Genomic DNA, 12,392 nt, shown 5'->3' with positions numbered 1-12,392 from the left:
AATGAAAATAGCTAAGGAGCAGATGAGCAAGTACTTGGGGTAATCTCTTATTATACCTTGTATTTTTCCAATTGAACAGCTGCTGCCTAAAATACTGTGTGCAGTGTGGTCCAAGAGAGGGGATGCTGCAGTAAAATGAAGCTGTGCTACTGGAAAGTTGTTAAACTGAGAATGGATAAAACCTCCTGTTATGCATTTTCTCTGTTTGCAGATGGTTCTCTCTCACCTCTTGCCGGTACTAGAGCGTCTGCTAGAGAAGGTCTCTCACAACTCTGAGGCAATGTTTAAAGATGAAGTCATTCTCCTGCATCTAATCCTTGGAAAGTTTAATGAATATTCAGCCACCCTCCTGTGCAAGAATCAGAAGAGTCTGGATTTATTTATCAAAAGTCTGCATGCTGCCAAGAAAATATATGAAGAAATTCCACCATTTCAGATCACAGCACTTGGGCAGGTATGGCTTTATGAAATACCTTTTATTTATTTTTATGCTTAAAGCAGCTAGCAGTGTTTGAGATTGGATTTACAAGGGCTCTTTCAGTGTAGAGGAGTCCATAGCTTTTGACCTGTCTTTTTTTTTACTACAAGATTTCAGTGTCTCCATACTGCCTTTGAAACATCTAAATAGGCTACAAAACTTGAACTCTTAAAATTATCAGAAGGAGATATTGCTGCTTGCTCTACTTTTTGTATTTTGACAAGCACAAAATGGTAATACTGTATTTGCTTGCAGATGAGTTCCTGTATCATTTTAGATGCTGCTGTGCCACAGGTTTTAGGCTTTTGTCAGTCAGACAAGAGCTTTACTTAATCTTTTTCATCTGAGGAAAAATTGTCAACAAAATACAGTAGGTGAGAAATAGTTTAATTTTAAGGAAGCTACAGATTCAGGCCTGTATTGGCCAGGTGTTGGCATGTCCTTCCCAAAGGCTGGCAACAGCAAGTTTGTTCCCCACACCAGTCAGTTGTGTGAAAAATTTCAGAAATCAGTTTGTCTGTTGGATATTTCATGTGCCTGTGATCTACATCTTTTGCATATATCCATTCCTGGCTATATACAAGTATGTAGTTAATATGCAGTTTTTTGCAGTACTCCGTGATGGGGTGTGTCATACAGAATCCAACATATATTAATTCAACACCTTGCAATTTTGTTACCCTCTTAAAGTAAACCTCTCTGCATCTTTTTTTTCCCCTTTTGTAGATTACTAAGCCATTCTTTGCAGCTGTGTCAGATGGGATGGTGCAACAGAAGCTACTAAAAGTATTGTTTGACTTACTCTTAGACTGTAAGAACCCACTTTGTGCCCAGACAATCAGCAGTGTGTTTAAAGGGGTAAGTGGCAACCTCCAGAAACATGTTTCAACCCGTTGCAGTGTGATTTTGTGTCACCTACATTCAGTAACACTTGTTGTTTATATCATTTATAGTGGGAAAGGAATGGGAAGCTTTTTGTCAAAGAATAGTGTTAATAGCATGAAAATTTTGTTAAATGACTGCTTTTAAAAGGTGTTTCTTTAAAAGCCCTCTATCAGTGACTTACTACACTAAGTTAATGAATGCAGCAGAAGTCACTTCTTTTCTGCTGCACTGATTTTCATTTCCTGGGAATATGACAGGAATATGTGGATTATATACTCATATGTGCATGAAAGAGATGTGTTTTTAAAAAAGGCAGGGCACAGATATGTGATGTGACAAATTGTTCATTGGTGCTTGCATTGTTATTGTTTTGTTTCAGATTACAGTGTGTGCTGAGCAGATTGTCAAAGAACTGGAGCCTCCTGAGAAAACCAAAAATCTGGCCACTGTTCAACAGACTAGAAGGCAGAAAATGCAGCAACAGAGGTAAAGTAACTAGAAACCCACAAGTATTATCCATGCAGTTTGAAAACACCACTTGTCTTAATACATTGCATAGCTTGTACTGAAAACCCAAGAAACTTTCTTCTTTTCACAGTAAAATAAATCCAAGCTACTTTTGGCATGGGGAAACCAACTCATGTCACTGTTTGAGAGCTCATGGAAATACAGTCAAAATATATTTTAAAATCCAGTATATTTAATGTTGACATTTGCTGTTATAGAATCATGGCACAGTTGAACAAGATTAATTTTTGTTAATGGTAAGGTTAGTGTAAAATATAGATGCATGGACAAATTACATACAGTTGGCTGAAATCTAATAGATGTTCATCAGAATATTTGTTAATTGATTGAAAAACAGTATTTTGTTTCCAGTAAGGTGGTAATATAATCACTAATTTTTAAATCTTTGTCCTGTTTCTTCTCTCCATTCTCATGGGAAACTGTTTTGTTCACTGTACTTACTCTCTTTAAACATTCTCTCAGCCATATTGAAAAAGGATATTGAGTTAATTTTCCTGATTTGACCTGGAATAGCTTTTCTAATTTTCCTTCACTTGACCATTTTGAATAATTATCACCTATTAGATGGACCCATTTGTAAACTGTACCTGTCACAGTTTACAAACAGACATACTCATGCATTCTCCCCCATTGCCTGCATAGTCAGTGTGTTAACCACTAGTAATTCCAGAGAAGTAAGTTTCCTGGATGGCAAGCAGATCATCATTTGGACAGTTACCTGGCAACAGATTTTTTTTTTCCTCCCCACTTCCAGAATTGTTTCCAATAAACACTTGTTTTTTCAAGTTCAGTCTGAAATTTTTTTGCTGTTTGTTTAAAATGTGTTGCTGCTTCAGTCAGAAGCCCACACACTGCCACCCCTCCAGGGAGCAGCAGTAAAGGACATACAATACTATGTGAAAGAAGAGTTGTCTTTTTTTACTTGGGGGTGTGTGTGTGTTTCCTGAAGCACTGTAGCATTTGCTTTGACAATCCATGATTGTTTGTCCTGTCTTTTTAGAAGGCCTCAAGATGCAGAATTGGCACCAGCAACAAAGCACTCTAGCTGGCAGAGGGTGATGCTTATTCTGGAGTTACTGCAGCATAAGAAGAAGCTTCGACATCCGCAGGCGTTGGTACCTGCACTTTTCAACCTTCTGAGCAGGTAAAACAGAGCCTGGACTCCTCTCTGCTGCAGCAGATACCCTAAACATGGAAATATGGGCTACTGGGTCTGTGCTTTTTGCCATGTTTTGTAGCTTAGCTTGCCTTTTTCAACTGAACTTCTTTTAGGCCAGTCAGGAGGAGGAGGGGAATGGGAAGTTATGATTTTTTTCCCTTTGAAACAGTAAGATTTTTACCTGATGCATAGCTTCTCTTCTGTGAAAACTGTATTGGGCAGAGGGCTTGGGATTGCCAAGAAGGATGACACCAATGCTAAAATTGGGATAATTGACAGGACTCTTGTCTTCAGCAGAGTTTTGTAATTCTCTAAGCTTTGAAATTCCTCCCAATACATTGTGGAACAGTCTTAGTCCAGTGAAACCTAAGGAAATGATTGTTTTTCCTGCCAGCCCTATATCCAGGCACTTAGGGTAAATATATAGAGACTGGGTGTTTGTCTTTGTTTCCTTATGACTTGCTTGTACATAGACTAACAATTATAGTCCAGGTGTTACTTAAGTTTTTGGCAGTGCTTTGATATATGTGTCTTTTATTAGACCAGTTGATGCATTTAAAGACAAAAAACCAGAAATTTTTGGCAAAGAAACTTTGCCAAAACTTTTGGCAAAGACTTTTTGGAAGCCTCCATGTAGAATTTATGTGGAATTAAAATTGCAGTTTCTTATTTGTGTCTAAATGTGCAGTTTGGTTGCTTATTTTTGCATCTCTTTTTTTCCATGAATGTACAGGTGTCTGGAACGCGCGGCATCAAAAGAAGAAAATATGGAATATACAAAGCAGCTGATCCTCAGCTGCCTGCTGAACATCTGTCAGAAATTGTCATCAGATGGTAGCAAGGTCCCAGCAGGTAAAAATCACCAGACTCATCTCTTAGTAATTCTCTCACAGCTCAGCATTAAAACAATGGTCTCAACTTGGTTTTCTTCCTCAGTCTACACTGTTTTGTTGAGGAGAGAGGGATTTCTCTATGAGGGTAAACAAGTTTACCTTCCTAATCTTTTTTTGTAGATGCATTAGTTATGGTTTGCACACTAAAAACAGTGCTTGAGTGTACTGTTTGCTCCTACATGGCTGGCCACTGATGTATTAATAAGTGAGTATTTTTACCTGCAGATATCCTGGACAAAGAAAAATTCAGTGTGGAACTGATAGTTCAGTGCATCAGGTATTCTAAAATGCCCCAGACACACCACCATGCTCTGCTGCTCCTTGGTGCTGTTGCTGGAATATTTCCTGTAAGTAACACCTGGAATTTATGCGTCGGCTCTTTCGTTGGCTTCCAAATATTGGGTAGAGTGAAGAACATACAGATCTGTTCTGTGGGGAAAAACTTGCTAAAAAAGGAGCCAGAGGCAAAATGGACAGGGTCCCTGCTCTTTTAGGGCTTTCTATTCCATTTTAGTTAAAAACAAACGTCTGTCTTGATGCTTTGGTTACCGGCCATTTGTGGCTCGCAGTGAAATGCAGTAGAAATGGAAGCAGTTTTCTGACACCAGCCCTGCCTGACCTTTCCACTCTGGTCAGAGTTCTCATGCCTTGTTTCTTCTTTCTCCTGCTTTTTTATATAAAAAGGGAAAATACCTGGTCTGTTAGCACATGCATTCTTACAAGTTCCTATCTTGTACAACTCTGAAAAATGAAATTGTAGTTGATAATAGAACTGGGTTGTTTTGATTTTAATTGACCAAGAAACAGGTCTTTTCTTGTATGGACTGAAATTTGACTGCACACTGTTCTAAGATACTTTTGCTTTGAAACTCTAAACCAGCAAAATGTACCCAGGTGTATCAAACTCAGCTTGGATCTTTATATTCACCTCAATATGTTCTCCACATGTTTGGAAAGGTAGTATGTTTTCCTAAAGATAAAGCTGTGATAATTTCCATAAATTTTTGGAGGACTTTGTAGTTTTATTGTTTGGGGTTTTTGTTTCCATCTTACTGCCATCTCCTGTTAGAGAACCAGGCATTTGTTTTACATTAATATTGGCTCTTAAAAAATTTTCAAGGTCAGAATAGAAGGAAACATTTTGTATTCATTTAATCTCACTTTTAAAATCTAAAGCACTTCTTCCAATCACTAAAACTAAATGAAAAATGTGCCCATAATTTATTGCTCTAAGTCCTGGCAAAATCTAGGAAACTAACTTTTGAGCTAGGTGACACCTCTAATCCAGCCTTCTTAAAATTGGTTACTATGATTACCCCAAAAAGCCAAAAATTTAGATTAGTATGGTTATTTTACACTGTATGATTGTGGATATTGCAGATGTTTTACAAATACAAAAAAAAGTGGGTGGGAAAATCACTGGAATCTGTGCCACAACCACATTTTGTGCTTCTGCAGATTTCCTCATAGCTGATTTTACTTGTCTTCACCTGGCACTGAGTGGAAGGATAACAAGGTGTTTTATCACACTAAACTCTCAATTTCCACTCTCTAATTAATTGCTTGAATGTGTGTCTTGGTTTCTAAATAATGTTTAGAAATCTACCAATCACACAGTAAGTAGCATTAAGGGACAATATGCATTTAAAACTCATTTAGGGAGATTTTGAAAGATAATAATGATTCTCTTTTGATTTTTTGGGGTTTTTTAATAGGAATCTAGTGTCATTTGTAGGAATGAGAAATGCCTCAAGGTACAATATGCACAGCAGCATGAACTGATTTCATCTATTCTTTTCCAGGATAAAGTTCTTCACAACATTATGCCCATTTTTACATTCATGGGAGCAAATGTCCTGCGTCTGGATGACACCTACACTTTCCAAGTAATTAACAAGACAGTGCAGATGGTTATTCCTGCTCTTATACAGGTACATTTGTCTTCTTAATGGAAAGATTATTAATTAAGTAACTTTATTTAGAATATTGGTGGTAGAATCAGTTGTCACCTACTCCAGGATTATTTTGATAGACATTAAATTGTACGTAATATAATGTAATTCAGATGCCTCTGTCTCTGACCAAGTTCATCAGACTGCTGCTTCTTTTCAGTCTTGAGTTTCTGCACTTTATAAATGGTTTAGCCAAAAGTACCACAACTGTATGTTGAGAGGTCCTGAAACACACTTTAAGTTCAAGCTTTTTGTCATAAAAATAGCAGGCAAGTTCAGTAGAGGAACCATTGGAAGGAAGAATCTGGTTATTAGTCCTATAATATGTCATGGTCATAGGAATAGTAGATGTGGTCTGAAAGAAGTGGAAGTGCTTTTATTCTTCCTGCTGGTGTTTGTGGGGCTTTTCTTGATTTTGCATGGACCTCTTAGATAAATGGCTATCAACCAAAACAAAAATAGATCCTTATTTTTCAAATCAACATTTTCTTCATTCAGATTTCACTTGCACCAAAGAAATCTTGATTCTGGATCATAATTAGATTTAAACATGAAACATGATGTATAATGTCATGTAAAATTGAATTGAGGAAGAAAATGTTTTCAATAATGGGCTGAGGATTTCCCAGACTATAAATAATTATATCTGTACACATTTTTCATCCTTATATATCCTCATCAGTTATAGTTCTCTATTATATAAAAAGAAAGAGAAATTAATTTTTTTTATTTTTTTCTTTAAAATCTTTCCTAGCAGCTCGCACAAGTTTCTGTGACAAATTATTTGTTGTACAGGATTATTACATGTGGGAAGAGACTAATGCTACTTGAGACTCTTTAGCCTGTGTATATTATTTTTCCTAGGCCCTTGAATCTAAGACCCTAACTCAAAGTTTTCTGAAGAATGTGGCTTTGCTTTCTCTTGATAATGTCTTGTTTGTTTCAGCTGATGCCAAGTAGAGTTTTTCTCATTTTTGTTCTTTTTTTTCTTCCTTTTTAAATTTTATTTGAAGCATCTTCCTTTAACACTGCAAAGGAGCTGTATGATTACAAACTTTACTTGGGAGCACTTAGGTTTTCCTTGAGGTTATGCATTTGGCAGTGCTGCTATCTGGCACTGAGTGCTTTCTCTTATTTTCTGAAGTTGCAAGAAAGGCCTTGTACCCTGCTGCAGTAACGTGTCTGAACTGCTGTGTTTGTGCCCAGGCTGAAGACAGTGACTTGTCAGAGTCCTCGGGAAGCGTGGAGGAGGTGGTGATCAAGATCATTCGAGTGTTTGTGGATGCCCTGCCCCACGTGCCGGAGCACCGGCGCCTGCCCATCCTGTCCCAGCTGATCGCTACGGTGGGAGGAGACAAATTCCTCTGGGTTCTCCTGGTGCTGCTCTTTGAGCAGTACGTGACCAAAACTGTGACAGCGACGCCAAGCACAGACAAGGTTAGCAGGCTGAGAGGTCAGCTTTTTCCCTGAGAGCCTGATCTCTTTTCTTCATGGTCTTGCCTTTAGGGAGTTCCTAATAAGCCCCAGGTTATGCTGGTTTAAAAGGTAGTGAGCCCTGGATTTGTGCTACAACAGAACCTGATGGTGGTGTTGGCTGTGACTTGTACTGCACATTCAATAGTGCTATGTCCTGGGGCCTGAACAATAGATTAGATCAGATTGTCTAGCAATCCTTGATCTGAAGAGCTGATAATCTAATTACGTTGTGCTTCAGTAGTAAGGAAGTTGGGTTTTTTCCCTTCAGTTGTGTTTGTGAAACATGATACTGGTCTTTCTCTACAGACTAAGATGAAAACCTTAATAAATTTTTGTGTAGGCAGCCCCTGAGATTAGGTGAAAGCATAGCTTATGGGGGAAACAGAAAGAATTATTAAAGGAACATTGGTCAGAAGATAGTCTTTGCTGCAGCAGTTTAATCTCTCTACCCTCTGGAGCTTTGTTCTCTCCAAGGGCTTGGTGCTTTTACCACTGGTGTTAATCCTGGAAGTGTCCAGCTCAGCATGACATTTTCACAAGCTCACTGAGGCATTTTTGAGTATTTTTATTAGTATTGATAGAAATATTCTTTCTTAATCCTTGAAATATTTCTTTTTTTTTCCTGAACCATTAACAGGATGCTGTTCTGGAAGCAGACACTGAATTTTGGATTTCCATCTGCTGCGAATTTAATGTACGTTCTCAGTTCCAGAGCGTGATGAAGATAATCCAGTATCTGACAGAGCTGCCAGAGAATAAAGAAGGTAACCACAAAGCAGAGACAGCAAATGCATGTAAATCTTCCTAATTTAAGAGACAAGGAGTAGTGGTTTTAAATTAAAAAGGGATTGATTCAGACTAGATAAAAGGAAGAAACTTTTACTCTGAGAGTGCTGAAGCACTGGAACAAGTGTCTCAGGGAGGTGGTGGGTGCCCCATCCTCATCAGCGTTCAGGGCCAGGCTGGATGGGACTTTGAACAACTGTAATTTTACTTTGTTGCTGTGATCCGAAATGAAATATCTTTTATTTTTGGGTGCAAATTTGTTTTGTCAATGTCTTCAACAGATGATCCTGCGACAAAAAAGTTAACGTGTAAGACAAAGCCAAAAAATCAGGAGGGGCAGCTCTTTAATGTGGAATCTCACTCCGACAAACAACTCCGGCATTTCAAATTCTTGTCAGTCTCCTTCATGTCACAGCTTCTGTCCTCTCAGAGTTTTGTGAAAAAGGTAATAATGGCAGTTTGCTTCTAGACTGATCACAATGAGTGATTGTGCCACATTGTAATAGCTGAGGTGTAATTTACTTTTTAGTATGACTTTATATTCAAAGTGGGGGCACTGTCCAGTGTATCGTGCTGACACCTTATTGGCACAGTTTTGAAACCTCTCAGTAATGTTATTTATTTTTAATAAGGCTTTTCCAGTCAGTCTCCATTTATGTAAGTGATGCATAGGTAACCAAGTGAAATTCTGGCTCCGGTGTATTCCCACTGGCTTTATGGAGCTTGGGATTTCACTCACAGCCTGTGTAACTCCAAATTCAGTGTGGGATTCATGCTGTTAATTGTAAAGACAAAATGTTATGAATTTCAGCCTCTGACTTTAGCAGGTAGACCCAATTTTTCAGCTGAAAATCATCCACCAGCATGAACTGCATTTGCTAATGTGACTGCATTGCCTAAGGTTCTCAAATTTCCATCTAGAACGATGGCTTAAATACAAATGTAGGGACTCATAATTACCATGTTAGTGGACATTTGATTCAGAAAAACCAAATTAGTGTATTCTGGCATTTTAGTTTAATGATAGGAGGAGAGTTTCATATTTTCATTCTTGCTTTTTAAACCAGATAGTTGAATATGAAGAACCAGAAGTGCTGCAGGAGTTGGAACAGAGGTATGCTTTAAATATGCCCTACTCCTATTTTTAACTTCTAGTGCAACCCAGGAATATCTTTAGGTGTAGTGCCATTAGAATATCTTTTACTTTAATGATACTTTTTAAATGTCCTCTGCAACAAGCAGTATTTATTATGTGCACGTTACTTGTTTTTGTTTTATTTTTTTTCTTTTAATGGAATGTGAAAATTTTTATTTCTGAAAGATTACCCAATATCTACTCTTTTTCTGTATTTTTGATAGAGGTTATTTACATACTTGGCCATAACTGTCAGGCTATTCGTGTCTGAATCACTAAAGGAATTTGAGATTTTTAGCAAAATATATTGGTTCATTGGTAAAAAAAAAAAAAAAAGATCATTCTTCACAGGTGCCTCTGTATTGATGTAATCAGAGATCACAGTTGTAGCCATTGTGCTGTAAAAGCCAGTGATAGGGAGATTGAGGGTTTCTTTTGCAGAGGCCTAGCTTTTATGTTTGTTGCAAGAGAAAAAGGGTGTAAGATTTATTTAAATGCTGTGTTCCATGAATGCTCATTTTTAAATTTTTCTGTTTCATTTCCTTGTATTTTTGTTGCCTTGTAAGATTTTATGCTTTCCAGTAATAACAATGAACTCCTTTAGTCTCCTTGTTACTTGCTGAAAGTTACTTCCTTTCTGTCTAGGCTGTTAGAAGAAGTTCTTCAGTACATAAACACTGTGGCATCTTCAGTGGAAGGAAATGTGGACAAGCCAACAGCCAAATTCTGGAGAGTTCTGCTTAGCAAGTGCTATGATATGCTGGATAAAGTAAGTCTCACTAGCCCTCATGGTTATCACTGGGACATTGCTGCTTTGGCTTGTTAATATGATTATAAACTTTGTAGGGTTTCCTGTTGCATTAGTACTATATTTCATTGGATGGTCTGCAGCCTGGTACATCAGTGTTTAAACTCAGCTAACAACCTGAATAACTACAGCTAACAGCTTCTTAGGACAAGCAGAACAAAAATCAAGAATGCTTGTTGCCTTTAGGTTAATGTTCTTCTGGCTGTAAGCAGTCATTTCACTATGTCTGGTGGAGAAAAATGGCTCTTGGCAGCATTTCTCACTGTTAACTCATAAAATCATTTAGCTAATGCTGTTGCATATTTCTACATGAAATTAAATCCTTACTCTTTTCCTCTTACTATTTTTTCTGATTAGAAATGTATTTGTAGAATTTGAGTGGCTATCTTGTTGGACTTTTTTTTACCTGTAAAGCATATTCCAGTTTTCATGATGTACATGGAGAGGGCATTGGCAGAATTATTTTGGGTAAAGAGGGGTAGAGCTCACAAGGGTAGACAAAAGGACTTGCTGAGGAAATCTCAGAGCTAGTGGATAATGGCTGCTTAGCAGCCAGTGAACACAACAAAGCTGGAACCTGCTTTGTTGTTTTGCATGCCTCAGATACAGCATTGCTGGCTTGTCCCCTCTTCTTTGTTCTTGAGACCCATGAGGGAAGTTGAACAGAGTCTTATCAGGAGGCTGCCATGTCACGGTGCATGCAAAAGCATTTCTGGTACTGTTTGTTTGTTGTCTTGTAGGTCAATGCCTTACTGCCAACAGAAACCTTCATCCCTGTGATTGGAGGGCTGATGATGAATCAGCTGCCGTCGGTGAGACGCAAGGCCATGGACCTCCTGAACAACAAGGTGCAGCAGCGCACCAAGTGGCAGAAGAGCCAGGTGAGGCAAAGGGGTTAAACCCAGTTCCTTTAGCAAAAGTACCCAGAGAGAGATTCATGTGCAAGTGCCTGACCCCCTGTAAAGATGGCACATGCCAGTGCCAAGCCTGGCAAAGGCTCTTGAGCAGTGACACGAAGGCTGCCTGCCCACAGCTAGCTTGCAAGTCCTGAGTTTCTCACTGAATGTCTGATGTGTGTGTTCTCCTGTCCTCTCAGATCCTGCAGCTCTTAGAGCTGGTTCCTGAGCTCATTGCCATTGTCAAGTGCAGAAGAAAGGAGGAAGAGGAGGAGCAGGCCATCAACAGGCAGACTGCTTTGTTCAGCCTCAAGCTGCTCTGCAAAGGTTTTGGCACAGAAAATCCAGCGCCGTTTGTGCCTGTTCTGAAAACAGCCATCGATCTCATTTCTTCAGAGAAGGAAGAAAAAAATGTGATGGGAAGTGCTTTGCTGTGTATAGCTGAGGTCACCTGTACACTGAAAGCCCAAGCAATACCTCAGCTTCCAAGGTACTCTTGGGTTCTTCTTAACAGAACCAGCTGCAGCAGGAGTTAGTTACACCAAAATGCATTACTGAAGGAATGCTGATGAAAGCAGTCTGCCCCTGTGTGTGTTTTGGGCAGACAAGATTAAAAGTATTTCTAGTGCTTGAAGGTGCTTTGTGGTCATAGAACTAAGAAACTAGTGGGAAAAATTGCAAGACTTTTATAATGCACAGTAGAGTTCCTTATGGAGTCTACTGCTAGAGAGGCAACCTTTATGGCTTTAGAAAAATCAGACCATAGTTGGTATTTTTTCTGTAGAACAGATTGCATTTAAAAACAGTTGAAAACCCTTCATGCTACATTATTTTATCCTCCCTATCCAAGAAGAATCCAAGTATCTAACTTGTTCCTTGTAAAACTGTTTCATTTCTTTACAAATAGAAGTCTCTTATTGTCATTAAATCTTTAAACTAAAGACAGAGCTTTGAGTAACCTGATAGAGTGAAAGGTGTTGATCTAGATGATCTTTAAAGATTTCATCTGACCAGACCATTCTGTGACTCTAAATCTAATATCCTTCATTAGCGTCAAAATAAAGTATGACAGTGAGCCTAGAATACTGAGCTTTCTTGAATACACATGTAAAAATTCTTCTGAAAATTGTCCCTGCAGGCTTAACAGATGGATTTATTGGATTGGAAACATACCTCCAAATGGTCAGTTATTTCACCTTTCTCTGTTTATGTGTGGTTATTCACAGGCTGATGCCGGCACTCTTGAAGACTTTAAAAAGTAAGAAGGAGCTGGTCTCCAATGAGATTTACCTGCTGAGTGCCATCACTGCTCTGCTAAAGGTTGCAGAAACACTGCCACACTTCCTTAGTCCTTACCTTTTGGAGTGCTTGTTGCAGGTGAGCTCTGTGACTCCTA

General features: G+C 38.6%; 1 protein-coding gene across 1 annotated transcript in view; it reads left to right on the top strand.

Moving 5' to 3' along the window:
- The window catches only part of HEATR1 (HEAT repeat containing 1), a 34,694-nt gene that overhangs the window by 17,443 nt on the left and 4,859 nt on the right, over positions 1 to 12,392 (top strand). The window contains exons 23-37 of the mRNA XM_054280097.1: positions 212 to 454; positions 1,205 to 1,336; positions 1,743 to 1,849; positions 2,892 to 3,035; positions 3,784 to 3,902; positions 4,169 to 4,290; positions 5,746 to 5,874; positions 7,102 to 7,332; positions 8,009 to 8,135; positions 8,439 to 8,602; positions 9,225 to 9,271; positions 9,938 to 10,061; positions 10,841 to 10,981; positions 11,197 to 11,486; positions 12,223 to 12,373. Coding sequence (XP_054136072.1) covers positions 212 to 454; positions 1,205 to 1,336; positions 1,743 to 1,849; positions 2,892 to 3,035; positions 3,784 to 3,902; positions 4,169 to 4,290; positions 5,746 to 5,874; positions 7,102 to 7,332; positions 8,009 to 8,135; positions 8,439 to 8,602; positions 9,225 to 9,271; positions 9,938 to 10,061; positions 10,841 to 10,981; positions 11,197 to 11,486; positions 12,223 to 12,373 — 2,271 coding nt within the window. The remainder of the gene's footprint in view (positions 1 to 211; positions 455 to 1,204; positions 1,337 to 1,742; positions 1,850 to 2,891; positions 3,036 to 3,783; positions 3,903 to 4,168; positions 4,291 to 5,745; positions 5,875 to 7,101; positions 7,333 to 8,008; positions 8,136 to 8,438; positions 8,603 to 9,224; positions 9,272 to 9,937; positions 10,062 to 10,840; positions 10,982 to 11,196; positions 11,487 to 12,222; positions 12,374 to 12,392) is intronic.

Source organism: Melozone crissalis, unplaced genomic scaffold (genome assembly GCF_028551555.1).
Source record: "Melozone crissalis strain CALT ecotype California unplaced genomic scaffold, PUWL_Pcris_2 ptg000027l_1, whole genome shotgun sequence".
Lineage (NCBI taxonomy): Eukaryota > Metazoa > Chordata > Aves > Passeriformes > Passerellidae > Melozone > Melozone crissalis.
The sequence above is the reverse complement of the archived record's forward strand: the minus strand, read 5'-3'. Positions and strand labels throughout refer to the sequence as shown.